This window comes from Panthera leo, chromosome D2 (genome assembly GCF_018350215.1).
Source record: "Panthera leo isolate Ple1 chromosome D2, P.leo_Ple1_pat1.1, whole genome shotgun sequence".
Taxonomy (NCBI): domain Eukaryota; kingdom Metazoa; phylum Chordata; class Mammalia; order Carnivora; family Felidae; genus Panthera; species Panthera leo.
Window position 1 is genome coordinate 32037888 of NC_056689.1, and position 14035 is coordinate 32051922.

Consider the following 14035-nt stretch of genomic DNA (forward strand, 5'->3'; position numbering starts at 1 on the left):
ATCAGAACTAGTAAGGAGGTGTGGCTGGCATGTGTGACAGGAACCTCAGATCTGATAGGAAGCCATGGGGTCCGCCCAGAGACAGGAAAGTGCAAGGAAACATGAATGTCTGTGGAGGCCACGACACCACTTTGGAGGTCACAGGCGCCAGAGCAGAGAAGGGCACAAGGCCGCCCCCCCACCCCCCCCCCCCCCCGCCGCCTGCAGCCCTAGGCATGAGCTGGGAGGGGCTCCTAACGGAGGGGATTTTGTGTGGGCGGAGTGGGAAGGGGAGGGGGATGTGGAGAAGGGGTAGCCTCAAGTCACCTCTGCCACCTCTGCCTCATGTCCATGAGGCATGGACAGCGGCTGGGGTGGGGAGATAGGCCTGGCAGATATTGGCTGCTTATTATTACAGACCAGAGGCCCAAGTTTTCAGTAAGGAAGAGCAGATCTGGTCATGGCCTACATGTTCTCCACTCAGAGGGCAAAGGGCCGGGGCAGGTTATGTGGAGGGGACGACTCAGACAGGAAGTAGAAGGCTGAACCGTGGCAAGGGTCTTAAAGACCATCATAGTCCTACCTCATTGGACAGCCTGGGAAACTGAGGCACAGTCAGGGCCAGCAGCTCCACCAAGGTCACCCAGCCAGTTCCCCTACGGAAGAGTGAGCAACCAGACCAGAGAAAAGGGTCACGTGCTACCACACAAGGGTTGGGTCAAGCTCCAGGGAGTCCCGGGAGGGCAGTGAAAGGCCCCACCCTCTCCAGCCTTGACTGAGACTTAGGAAGCCTGGTCCAGCCACAGTGGCACCCCTCACGTCACCCTCACCTCCTGCCTCCACGCCAGCCAAGCTGACAGTCAACATCCTGGACGTCAATGACAATACGCCCCAGTTCAAGCCCTTCGGGATCACCTATTACACGGAGCGGATTCTGGAGGGGGCCACCCCAGGCACCACACTCATTGCCGTGGCAGCTATGGACCCCGACAAGGGCCTCAATGGGCTGATCACCTACACTCTGCTGGACCTGATGCCCCCAGGCTATGTCCAGCTGGAAGACTCCTCAGCAGGTAGGTGGGAAAAATCTGCCAGAAGAAGATTGGGGGACATGTGTCTGTTCCTGCTTAGCCTCCACAAGGGACCGTGGCCCACTTGTCACCCTCCGGGCAGGACCCCACCATAGCCCCTCAGTGGGCTGGGCCAGATCCAGTATGGCCCACACTGCCGTCACTCACGGATGCCCAAACCACAGGAAGGGACAGAGCACCTGGTCCCGGGGGTGGGCTGGACCGGCCCTTTGAGGGCCGCTGGGAACCTGGGATGATAGGCCACCAGCATCTCCACCACCCAGGCTTCCGCGCTCAGGATCACTGAGGGGGTGAGAAAGCCAAGAGAGCGATCTCTCCGAGGTGGTCCCGGCCTTGCCTGTACTCACCTCTTTGACTTGTGAAAAGCTTTCTCTCGCCTCCAGTGAGGAGAAGAGCTGGACACCAGTTGCTGTCGGCCTCTGGCCGGCCTGCCACTAGGCAGTGCTGCTGGGCCACTCTCCTTCTTCAGGAGACCACATCTGCCCCTCAGGGCTCCAGATCCTTCTCTTTATACTTTGGAGAGTTTCCATGTGTGAGGAGTGGCAAAACTGGCAGCAAGTGCCTCTGTGTCTCAGGGAAAGTCATTGCCAACCGGACAGTGGACTACGAAGAAGTACACTGGCTCAACTTTACCGTGAGGGCCTCAGACAACGGGTCTCCGCCCCGGGCAGCTGAGATCCCTGTCTACCTGGAGATCGTGGACATCAATGACAACAACCCCATCTTTGACCAGCCTTCCTACCAGGTGGGGGGCCAGGCAACAAGTTGGGTCAGGACCTGTGCCCATTCCTTGGGGCCTTTGGGCATCTTCTACCCTTACCCTGCCAGCCTCTGAGCCCCAGGGGCATGACCACCCCGTGAGCAGCGTGGTGCCCTGGGCTGTCTACCATGGTGAGTTTTCAGGGAAGGGGCATAGACTCCAGGACTGACCTTGGCCCACTCTCTCTCCCTGCCCGCTGGGTTCCAGGAGGCCATCTTTGAGGATGTGCCTGTGGGCACGGTCATCCTGACAGTCGCTGCGACTGATGCCGACTCAGGCAACTTTGCCCTCCTTGAGTACAGCCTCGGGGATGGAGAGGGCAAGTTTGCCATCAACCCCGCTACGGTAAGCAGGCAAACCGGGCAGTGGGAAGGGCCCAGGGTCGTAGGCTGAAAAGCCACCAAAAGTATCATAGTCATCCCGGTTTCTGGGTCATGCCACCAGAACGTCTGTAGCCTCAGAGGTTTTTTTTACCAAGTCAGCAAGCCCCACTACAGTCCCAGACATCCTGTAGACCGCACTTTCTTTCCTGGGGCCAGAGACTTTTGGAATTCCCCCAAACCAGAAAGCCTGATGCAAGTCCATGAGGCTGCTTTTTAAAACTATCAAAAGAGAGGTATAGGAAGCTCTGCAGAAAGTGGGCATGGTGTTTGAGCTCCTGCTGTATACATGGCACTGTATTCCGTGCCGGAGGAGGGAGGCCTCAGACTTGTGAGAGAGCAGAAACTCAAGAGAAAGGATGGGTGATGACTTCAAATGACTGTACATTGGTTCAAAGCTGCTAGTTCAGCACAAGAGAGACCATGGTGGCCTGGGGGCGGTTGGTCAGGTAGGGCCTTCCCCAGGAGCTGGGCTGGAACTGGACTTTCCCTCCTACTGCCTCTCCCTGCCCATGTCCCCCTGAACTCTGCCCTGTCAACAGGGTTCTGTCCTTCCTGCTCGGTGTGAACAGTCAGTCATGGTCCTGGCCCGGCCCTAGGAAGGGCAACTATTTACAGTGCACCACTCTATACCTGGCCAGGGAGTGACTTCCATCCTGGGCTGACCGTCCCATCTCCAGGCGGATTGGGCACTGGGGATAAGAGGAGCCACTGGAATCAGAGCTCCACGGGGGCAGGGGCGGTCATCCGTTCTGTCCAGTGCTGCACCTGCAAAGCCTACAACGATGTCTGGCGTATAGTGTATACTCAATAAATATCAGTTGGATTGATGCAGGACCTGATTCCACCCTCCCCCTACTAGGGTGACATCTATGTGCTGTCCTCTCTGGACCGGGAGAAGAAGGACCACTATATTCTGACTGCCTTGGCCAAAGACAACCCTGGAGATATAGCCAGCAACCGCCGAGAAAATTCGGTGCAGGTAAGGGCCACCAGCCTGGGCCAGGAACACCGAGGACTAGAAGTGTGGAGGCATCGAGCAAAGCCTTTCCTTTAGAGAATGCTGCAGAGTGGGAGCAGAGCCACCCGGTCCCCTCAGAGACATGGCGGCAGAGGAGGAGACATCAAGAGCTTAGCTGGCTGAGTCAAAATGGCTGTGGCTTGGGGAAACAGGGACTCTTGAAGAGAAATCTCTTGTGCCAAACCCCTGCTAAGGCAGTTGAAAACACCTGAGTGTGACTTGAGTCCAACCTGGGGCGCCACGTGTCCCACTGTCCACGGTGACCCACGGAAGGAAACAGTCTAGCAACCAAACATAATCGTAGAGCGATTATCTTTATTTATGTCTCTTGAAGAACATTAGCGAGGGATCCAGTTCCCAGCCCCATTCCTATTCCAGTTCTAGCACCGATGCCATCACCCTGAGGCCAGCGTACCACCTTCTAAACCCTATCCCCACTTCTCTCCAGAGTATGCCTTGAGGCTTTGCTTTCTCCTTCTTTCGTCCCCCCTGTTCTGCCTTCTCCAGTCCTGTCATTCTCTATCCAGTTCCTCCACATCTTCCCGCAATAACCTAACCATCCAAGGTAAAGGGTGGGGGTGGGTGAGAAGTTGGGTGGGCAGAGACAAATTCTTGTGAGCAGGTAAGGGGGGAGGGGGCTGGGAGCTCTCACACGTACCCGAATCCTGTCCCTGTCACATGGGCTGTGTCGTCTCACACGTGCTGTGCTGGGAAAAGCCCATTATTTGGAGCCAGAAGACAGAGATCCCACTAGCTGAGCACCCTGCATTTGGCATGTGACCTCGCCGAGCCTCAGCTGTCAAATCTGTAGGGGATGGGAGAAAGGGCAGCAATGATGATGCTTCCTGCCCAAGGCAGTGGTGAGGCAGGGAGATGGGGAGTTGGCAAGTGCTTTGTGCACGGAGAGGGGTTCTTGAAATCACCGCCGTGAAGGACTTGGATGAGGCTGCTGTCAGGGCCATGGGAGCTACGCGGGGAAAGGGCCTCCTCACCTTCTGCGTCCATAGGACCCGCCCCGGGCTGTGGGGTCGGCAGAGGGAGCCAAGTCCCAAGCCAGACACAGATCCCCGGCAAGAGAGAACTTCTGGGAGTGGAGGAAGCACAGCCCAGCATTAAGATCCAGAGATCAGAGTCAGATGTCTAGGGCCACTGTGGGAAGCAGCAGAGGGCAGAGCAGGAGGTGGGCGAGGAGGGCTCCCTGCTTCTGGGCCCAGACGCAGATGATCCTGTAACCACAGTACTATTTGCAAAGCATTTCCTTGCGCCAGGCATTGGGCACACGTACCATCATGGGTGAGCCTCACTAGCCCCTGAGAGATAAGATACTACTGTCCCCAACGGCGAGGAAAACTGAGACTCGGGGTTAAAGAAATTGAGGTCAGACTCCAACAGTGGGCACTGTCCACCCTGGCTTACTGCCGTGTGACCAGGTCACCTGAAGCAGCAACCTAGTATGCTCCTGACCTTTGACCTCAACCTCCCCCCCGCCCCCAGGTGGTCATCCAGGTGCTAGACGTCAATGACTGCCGGCCACAGTTCTCCAAGCCCCAGTTCAGCACAAGCGTGTATGAGAATGAGCCGGCAGGCACCTCAGTCATCACCATGATGGCCACCGACCAGGATGAGGGTTCCAATGGGGAGCTGGCCTACTCACTTGAGGGCCCTGGCGTGGGTAAGTAGTCTGCTCCCCACCCATAATGCCTTGGGCATGAGAGGGGCAGCCCCAGGGCCAGGAGGAGGAGGAGGAGGAGGAGGAGGAGGGATGGGAAGGACGTCTCAGCCAGAGCCAGGCCCTGCTCTCTTGTCCCACCTGCCAGAGGCCTTCCACGTGGACATAGACTCAGGCCTGGTGACCACAAAGCGGCCACTGCAGTCCTACGAGAGGTTCAACCTGACCGTGGTGGCCACGGATGGCGGACAGCCTCCACTCTGGGGCACCACCATGCTCCTGGTGGAGGTCATCGACGTCAATGATAACCGCCCCGTCTTCGTGCGCCCGCCCAACGGCACCGTCCTCCACATCAGAGAGGTACTGCTGTCCCCTGGTCCTCCCGCCCACCAACATCTCCCTTCCCATATCCGGCCCACTCCCTCCTCCTGCAGTCACGCCTGGGAGACTGAAAGGGCCCCTCTGTGAAAGTGGGGAAGCTGAGGCCAGAGTGGGAGACAGACTTGTTCAGTGTCACACAGCGGGTAGTAGTATGAGCTGAGCTGTGCCAGCACAAGGGGCCCAAGTCTGACTCTGTCGCTACCAGCCAATGACCTTGAGAAAGTGACTTTTCTGGGTGTTTTTTAGATGCCCCATCTCTTGCTCCGAGAAGTCTACCAGAAAAGCCAGTCTCCCCGGAAACTCACACCACCCCCCATATTGGTGTCTCAAAATAAACACACATGTTCCTTCCGTCTGTCTGTTGTTCCTGCTGATACCATGCCTAGGAATTGAGTACCAGCATCAAAATAAGAAACAAGGGGAAGTGGCTGAGGTTCCAGAATTCCCCCACCCTTTCGTTCCTTGCTCTAAATTGCCTTGTAGGGGCGCCTGGGTGGTCAGTCAGTTAAGGGTCTCACTCATGACCTTAGCTCAGGTCATGGGATCAAGCCCCATGTCCAGCATCATGCTGACAGTGCAGAGCCTGCTTGGGATTCTCTCTCTCTCTCTCTCTCTCTCTCTCTCTCTCTCTCTCTCAAAATAAACTTTTTAAAAAAATTGTTTAAATTGCCTTGTAAAGACAGGCAGTACTCCTTCATCTGCCCCTTCCCCCCTTCCTCTCAGCACCCAGGCCCGACCTGCCCCCTGGTGGTATAATCGGGGTGTCTCCCACTTGCTCTCTGTTCCCCAAACTTCAGCATGCCTCCACCTCTCAGAATGTCAGCATCAAGTCCTTGTCGTCACTCTGTCTCCTCTGAGAGGCCCCACAGGAGAAATCTGTCCCAGGGCTGCGCTCTAGGAAACGCTGTGCACCTACCTTGTGAGTTGCGTTTTCCAGCACCTACTGCAGTGACAGAGTAGTCCTCTTTGCACTGCCCGCCAGGGAGCTCAGAGCAGTCAGCCTATGCCAAATGACCCCACAGGGACTTAGTGCACAAACCTGGACCCCTACCCCTCAGTTTCCATCTTCCTGCCAATCATTTTCTTTTCCTTTTAAAAAAAAGTTTTTACGTCTATTTATTCTGAGAGAGAGAGAGAGCACACGCGCACACAAGCAGGAGAGGGGCAGGGAGTGAGGGAGGGAGAGAATCCCAAGCAGCTTCTGTGTTGTCAGCACAGAGCCCGACGCAGGGCTTGATCCCACAAACCACAAGATCATGACCCAAGCCAAGATCAAGAAGAGTCAGACACTCAACTGACTGAGCCACCCAGGTGCCGCCATTTTCTTTTTCGTTACCCCGATTTTTTTTTAACTTGTTTGCTCTTATTATAACTTATACATTCTTATAAATTGTCTCAAATCTTTTTATGTGGAACGAGGTAAGGTATAAATTAATAATAATCTAGTTCTTTTTCCACAACAAAGGCCCATTTGCTACGTTTTTCCCTTCAAGACTCCAAATTTTGAAAGATTTGTGTCTCGCAGAGAACCAGCTGCGTTAAGTAATTACCTATTTGTCATCCCACTTTTCATTAATTAGATGTAACTGCCATTCAGAGTTTCTGATCGTCATGATCAGTGAGATAAACAGTGAAACCATGCTGAGCTGATAATTTTCCAGCTAAAAGCCAAGAAACTTGCTCTTTGCCTTGTGCCTGTACAGCTTATTATGGGTCAGTATATGATACCCATCAGATTTGCTGATATCTGAGACTTCACTCAAGGGAATCAGGAGACTGAGGTCCAGAGACGTGAAGTGGTGTGTCCAAGTCACGTGGTGAATTAGACCAGAACCCAAGTGTCCTCTCTATCCACCCATTGTCAGCCTACCAGCCTATCCCTCATTTTCATGTACCCCATTGGGTAGACGGTGTTGTCTGGGGACACCTAAGGCTCCTGTGATTAGGGTAGCAGAGAGCAAGACAGACCGAGCAACAGAATGGTGGCTGTGGCCTCAGCTTTTGGATTCCCCTTCTGCCTTCCAAATCTCAGCATGCAATGGGATCCGAGGGACGGGGGAAGGCCCTGGAAGGGCAATAACCCTGAAAGACTTTGAAGCGTGGTGGATGGAGACCAGCTGGGACCATCACTGGGTAGTGGAGTGGGGGTGGGGTGAAGGGACGCTCTAGCAGATGCCGAGACTCCAGGAGAGTCCAGCTAAGCAGGCAGGCGTTTCCTAAGGATGCCAGAAGGTGGCAAGGGCATTCTGCTAAGTGAGGACAAAGCACAAGAGCTCCATCCGGGCGTGGGAGCTGGCATTCTCTCAGATGGCCCAGGAGCCTCCCTGCCATGCCCCTCCACCCCCCACCACAGGAGATCCCGCTGCGCTCCAATGTATATGAGGTCTATGCCACAGACAAGGACGAGGGCCTCAACGGGGCCGTGCGCTACAGCTTTCTGAAGACGGCTGGCAACCGGGACTGGGAGTACTTCACCATCGACCCCATAAGCGGCCTCATCCAGACCGCTCAGCGCCTGGACCGCGAGAAACAGGCTGTGTACAGCGTAAGGGGGTCGGGCCCCAATGCGAGGGGTGGGGCCAAGAGAGGGGCTGTCCTCTAGGCGCAGGGCCACCACCTCCCCACCTAGAATGCCCACAAGGGCGGTGACCTGGCCCCCAGGGAGTGCCCTCCTCTGACTGTACCCCTCCACCCCCCAGCTCATCCTGGTGGCCAGCGACTTGGGCCAGCCAGTGCCATACGAGACCATGCAGCCGCTGCAAGTGGCCCTGGAGGACATCGATGACAACGAACCTCTCTTTGTGAGGCCCCCGGTGAGCTCGCCCATTCCCCCTCCCCCCAACCCGCACCCACACAGGGACTCCCCGCCTGCAAGTACACACGCAGGGCTCTCCTGTGCACACTGTGCCATATACATGTGGTTACATTCAGAAACTGCATGCACTTCCTACAACATTTATTGAGCTGCTGCTATTTCAAGGCACTACCCAGCAGTCAAAAAAGCAGGCAAATACGCCTGACCCCTAGAGCTATAACTCACCTAATTGCACGCACAAGAGCACACAGGAAACCTGAAATTGAGCTCCGCTTCACCAAGCTGGGGCCAGCCGAGCTGCTCGTGTAGAGCTGCTCGTGTAGACTCATACTCCACAACTTGATGGGGTTTTTTCTTGTGGGCACATGGGGGTGACATTCCCTGGAGGCTCTGAGTGCACATCCATGTGCATATAAGAGTGTGCCCCCTTGGGGCACCTGGGTGGCTGGGTTACGCGTCCAACTTCGGTCTAGGTCATGATCTTGTTCCCAAGTTCGAGCCCCACATCAGGCACTGTGCTGACAGCTCAGAGCCTGGACCCTGCTTCAGATTCTGTGTCTCCCTCTCTCTCTGCCCCTTCCCCACTCAAGCTCTGTCTCTCTCGGTCTCAAAAATATAAGTATTTAAAAAAAAAAAAATTTTTTTTTTAATTTTTTTTTTTTTTTTTTAATTTTTTTTTTTCAACATTTTTTATTTATTTTTGGGACAGAGAGAGACAGAGCATGAACGGGGGAGGGGCAGAGAGAGAGGGAGACACAGAATCGGAAACAGGCTCCAGGCTCCGAGCCATCAGCCCAGAGCCTGACGCGGGGCTCGAACTCACGGACCGCGAGATCGTGACCTGGCTGAAGTCGGACGCTTAACCGACTGCGCCACCCAGGCGCCCCAAAAATTTTTTTTTTTTAAAAGAGTGTGCCCCCTTGTTCAAACATCCATTCAGGTGCTGGGATACTTCATAGAACCTGCCAGACCAGGCCCAGCCCACGCTCCCCTGAGGTTACAGAGGTCCTGCTCACCCCACAAGCCTTGGGCAATAAAGTCCCTCAGCACCTACAAAGGTACTGCGCAAGGTCCTTTGGCCTTGGCCCTCATGTGACATCCCCTTCCCCCCTGCAGAAAGGCAGCCCCCAGTACCAGTTGCTGACAGTGCCTGAGCACTCGCCACGTGGCACCCTCGTGGGCAACGTGACAGGCGCCGTGGATGCAGACGAGGGCCCCAACGCCATCGTGTACTACTTCATTGCAGGTGGGGCCTGCCAGGGCTAGTGCCCTACCTACCCTGGGGCTGGAGATGACCCAAATATGCCCCACCCCAGCCCTGCCCCTTCACCCTGTGCCGTGGTCCCATCCTCAGCCGGCAACGAAGAGAAGAACTTCCATCTGCAGCCTGACGGGCGTCTGCTGGTGCTGCGGGACCTGGACCGGGAGCGTGAAGCCGTCTTCTCCTTCATCGTCAAGGCCTCAAGCAATCGCAGCTGGACACCTCCCCGTGGGCCCTCCCCAGCCCTCGACCTGGTCACTGACCTCACCCTGCAGGAGGTGCGCGTCGTGCTAGAAGACATCAACGACCAGCCCCCGCGCTTCACCAAGGCTGAGTACACTGCAGGTGCAGGGGCCAGAGCCTGGGTCTGGGGGGCGGGGCGGCCCCTGCCCTGCCGCTTACACCCACCTGCCCATTCTCTGCAGGAGTGGCCACCGATGCCAAGGTGGGCTCAGAGTTGATCCAGGTGCTGGCCCTGGACGCAGACGTTGGCAACAACAGCCTGGTCTTCTACAGCATCCTGGCCATCCACTACTTCCGGGCCCTTGCCAATGACTCTGAGGACGTGGGCCAGGTCTTCACCATGGGTAGGAGCCTCCACCCAAGACCTCTGTCACTGCATGGACTGTAGTCTGGAGGAGATGGGGTCTGTGTGGGCACCACAGGGTATGAGTGGCTGGCCAGCCAGCCATGTCAGTCCTTCGGTCCACCCACCCATCTGGCCATCGTTCAGCCAGCTATTTGTTAATCCGTTCATTCACCCACCGATCTTTCTAGTCTCTGATCCCCCTTTCCATCTCTACATCTACCCACCCACTTTCTCCTTCCTTCCATCTCTCCCATCTTCTCATCCATTATTCATCCATCCGTTCACCCACCCGTGTGTCAGTCAGCCCATCCGTGCATCCATCTACCCATCTACCCATCTGTCCATTCATCCACCTTCCCATCCTCCTTTTGGTGTGTCCCCCTATCTTCCTATTTATGTACCTCCCCCTCCCCCGGGCCAGGCACTGTGCTAAGCACTGAGGAGCCAGAATTCAAAGAGCACATATGTACCTGAAAGCGTGCATGTTTACTTGTGCATCGGCCTGTGTGGACAACTGAGCCTCTTGGGTCACGTTCTGCAAGGCCTGGAGGGTGTCCCATTACCCAAAACCTTCCCCATTCTTCTCGCCTACAGGGGTCAGTCTAGACTCCTTGGCCTGGCTTTCAAAGCTCACCAGGTCTTCCTCCTGGTCCCTCCTCTTCCTGGCTCCACAGCCCCCCACTATCTGTTAAGGGCCCCATGCCCACCCAAGCTGAGCCCCTCACCACTCACTCCTTCAGCCTGTTCTGTACCATCCTCCATTGGCCTTCGCCCTGCCTTCACTTCCTGAAATCCCATCTTGACCTTCACCTCTGTCTTCAGATATGCTCCCCCTAACCATCCTCTGAAGGCTAATTCACAACCAGTCACACAACCAGACATCAGCCCTATGTCCTCTCATCTCCTACTGCTTAGTTTGGTAACTTAAGACACTGAGGGGCTGTGTACCTTGCCAAAGGTCACACAGCGAGAAAGTGGCAGATCTCGAACCCAGGTCTATGGTCTTCTAAGAGAAGACTGCTGTACGACCTCTGGTTATGTCTCTAGTATGGTTGTGGAATTCTGAAGTGCACGTGTGTGTGACAGAGACACCGAGGTGTTCACACATCTCCCATCGCCCCTGCCTGGGACAGTGGAGTCCCAAACTTGTCACCCTTGGGACACTGCAGCCCACAGTTGTGTTTTAACTTGCAGTGTTTAAGTAAAACCTTAGAAATCTCTAGAAGCACCGGTTGTGGCAGCACTGGCTGCGTTCTCCCAGGATAATAATCCACCAAGTGGAGGTCAGAACTGCTGCTCCTTCAGATGAACGGAACACTCATGCTCACTTGTCCCCCCCCCCCCCACCTTCTCTGTCAGCTTCGCTCTGCCAGACCCTGCGGGGACTTGTGGCCTGAGATGCAGCCTCCCCTCAGTGTGTCCAAATGCCCCTGGCCCTTGCCCCTCCCCAGGGGATTGAGGGGCACTGGGTGGCCCCTGAGCTGCACCCTGCCCGCGGGCTCTTCCTGCAGGGAGTGTGGATGGCATCCTGCGTACCTTTGACCTCTTCATGGCCTACAGCCCTGGCTACTTTGTGGTGGACATTGTGGCCCGGGACCTCGCAGGCCACAATGACACGGCCATCATCGGCATCTATATCCTGAGGGATGACCAGCGTGTTAAGATCGTCATTAACGAGATCCCCGACCGCGTGCGTGGCTTTGAGGAGGAGTTCATCCGCCTGCTCTCCAATATCACCGGTGCCATTGTCAACACTGATGACGTGCAGGTGCACCATGGAACCCACCCTGGGTCTGCGGGCTATGAGGGGAGGAGGACCACGCCACAGGGATGGGGCACTGCCACTGCGGAGAGGTCAGGGGAATGAAGGGGGGGTCTCTGTAGCCCCTCAGTCATTCCCTAGCTACATGGCCTTGGGAAAGTCCTTCCACGTCTCTAGCCATCAGCATCCTTACCTGTAAAAATAGGGCCAGTGATAGCACCTGGCCCAATGCAGCCAAGCGACTGACATCACGCGTGGTCCTCCATGAGCACTCAGCAGTGATAGGTTTATCGGCAGGGTAGGCCAGGAGCAGCTCCCCATCCCATTCCTTGTTCCTGCCACGCCCCCTGACACTTCTTCTCACCTAGTTCCACGTGGACAAGAAGGGTCGGGTGAACTTCGCACAGACAGAGCTGCTCATCCACGTGGTGAATCGCGACACCAACCGCATCCTGGACGTGGACCGGTGGGTGGGGTCCGGTCGGTCCACCTGCCTGCCTGGAGCCGGGGAGGGGACCCACCAAAAGAGGCCGATAACACCATCAGGCCTGCTGTGTGGGGCTCTCGCCCAGAGGTGGGCAGGGCTAGTAGAGAGTAGTTTGCGGGCGTGAGCAGAGCTCCACCCCTGAGTCCAACTCTCCCCATCTGTAAAATGGGAGTATTACATGGATGGTGAGGAAACAAGCAGGATCCTGTATGAGGAGTGGTAAACCCTGTAAGATACAAAACCATTCTAGCTGAGTGGGATTTGATCTTGCAAAGCTTGGTGGGGGTGAATCTGGGGGTCGGAGGCAGGAGCTCAGCAGAGCCTTCTGAGTGGGATGAGTTCTTGAGGAATGGCTGAAGAGGGAAGCTGAGGCCCCCTCCCCTCGCTCAGGGTGATCCAGATGATTGACGAGAACAAGGAGCAGCTGCGGAACCTCTTCCGCAACTACAATGTCCTGGACGTGCAGCCTGCCATCTCTGCCCGCTTGCCCGACGACATGTCCGCCCTGCAGGTAGGTACTCCTGGTGGCGCCCCCACCCCACCACCCCTCTGCCCTGGGTGCTCTCGCCCACTCACGCCTGGCCCCACTCCCTCAGATGGCGATCATTGTCTTGGCCATTCTCCTCTTCCTGGCTGCCATGCTGTTCATCCTCATGAACTGGTACTACAGGACCGTGTGAGTGACTCCTCCACCTCCCTGCCCTGGGAAAGGCTGACCAGCCCTGCTCCTGGGACAGTCACAGAGGCAGGCAGGGCCCTGAGATGCCAGCCCCACCCAGCCTCCTTCACCAGCCCCTCTCTCTGCTTCTCTCTAGACACAAGAGGAAGCTCAAAGCCATTGTGGCTGGCTCGGCAGGTGAGCAAGGGCTACGATGGGGGACGGAGGCGGGGCGGGGGGGTGGGGGGGGGTGAGGATGACAAGGCAGGAGGGGCCTCTGGGGGCCTAGAGTGCCTACCTAGGCCTCATAAGGCTGGCTCAGGCTCCACCAGCCACAGCAGGGTGCCTCCCTCCCCTCCATGCCCCAGAACTTCTCCCTACAGGAAATCGTGGTTTCATTGACATCATGGACATGCCCAACACCAACAAGTATTCCTTCGACGGGTGAGTGGGGCCCCTGAGACCTCAGGGTCACTTTGAGGAGGCATGCCCAGGACCCAGTGGGAGCGGATTGTCTGACACCCCTCAAGCTCTGAGGGACCAGACCAGCTAAAATCTGAGGTGTGGGTGCCCCCTGGTGGCCAGCTTTCTCTATAAAGTGTTGGCTGAGCTGGGATTGGGATCAACACCCCAATTGGGCCCCCAGTTCCAGCAGACACAGACTTGGACTCCAGGTGCAGAGTGAGGCCTCTGTACCAAAACTAATCGAGATCAACATGTCCTGGTTCTTGAGGGATCCTAGCATGGCTGTGCGCCCAAATGCAATGGGCTAGGGGCCTACTTCTCAAGGCCATGAACCTCCAGTCCCAGGAAGGTACTACCGTTGGCCAAAGAAAAGAGCAGGGGTTAGTGGTTAAGCTACAAGGGCATCTGTCCCTCCGCACCCCACCCACCCCACTCCCCACCTGCAGGGCCAACCCCGTGTGGCTGGATCCTTTCTGCCGGAACCTGGAGCTGGCCGCCCAGGCTGAGCATGAGGACGACCTGCCGGAGAACCTGAGTGAGATCGCAGACCTATGGAATAGCCCCACCCGCACCCATGTGAGCCCTGGCCAGAGCTAGGGGCAGGGGGTGGACAACCGTGCGGGACGGGGTGGAGGTAAAGCAGGTCTTTGCCACTGCCTGCCAAGGAGCTGAGTTCCTTGGGGATGAGGGTGGCGGGTTGTATCCACTACCCTGGGT

The 14035-nt window shown here is 56.5% G+C and overlaps 1 protein-coding gene across 4 annotated transcripts in view; it reads left to right on the plus strand.

Annotated features, from left to right (window-relative positions):
• Positions 1-14035, plus strand: part of LOC122201912 (cadherin-23) — a 42274-nt gene that overhangs the window by 25362 nt on the left and 2877 nt on the right. For 2 of the 4 annotated variants that reach the window (XM_042907924.1, XM_042907922.1), the window contains exons 13-30: positions 828-1052; positions 1646-1815; positions 2038-2175; positions 3073-3192; positions 4726-4903; positions 5049-5260; positions 7635-7826; positions 7981-8094; positions 9213-9342; positions 9451-9702; positions 9783-9944; positions 11458-11714; positions 12077-12174; positions 12586-12706; positions 12792-12871; positions 13011-13051; positions 13237-13297; positions 13765-13894. In XM_042907924.1, coding sequence (XP_042763858.1) covers positions 828-1052; positions 1646-1815; positions 2038-2175; positions 3073-3192; positions 4726-4903; positions 5049-5260; positions 7635-7826; positions 7981-8094; positions 9213-9342; positions 9451-9702; positions 9783-9944; positions 11458-11714; positions 12077-12174; positions 12586-12706; positions 12792-12871; positions 13011-13051; positions 13237-13297; positions 13765-13894 — 2681 coding nt within the window. Of the gene's footprint in view, positions 1-827; positions 1053-1645; positions 1816-2037; positions 2176-3072; positions 3193-4725; positions 4904-5048; positions 5261-7634; positions 7827-7980; positions 8095-9212; positions 9343-9450; positions 9703-9782; positions 9945-11457; positions 11715-12076; positions 12175-12585; positions 12707-12791; positions 12872-13010; positions 13052-13221; positions 13298-13764; positions 13895-14035 lie in introns of all 4 variants that reach the window. The other 2 variants (XM_042907921.1, XM_042907923.1) reach the window with 1 other exon arrangement.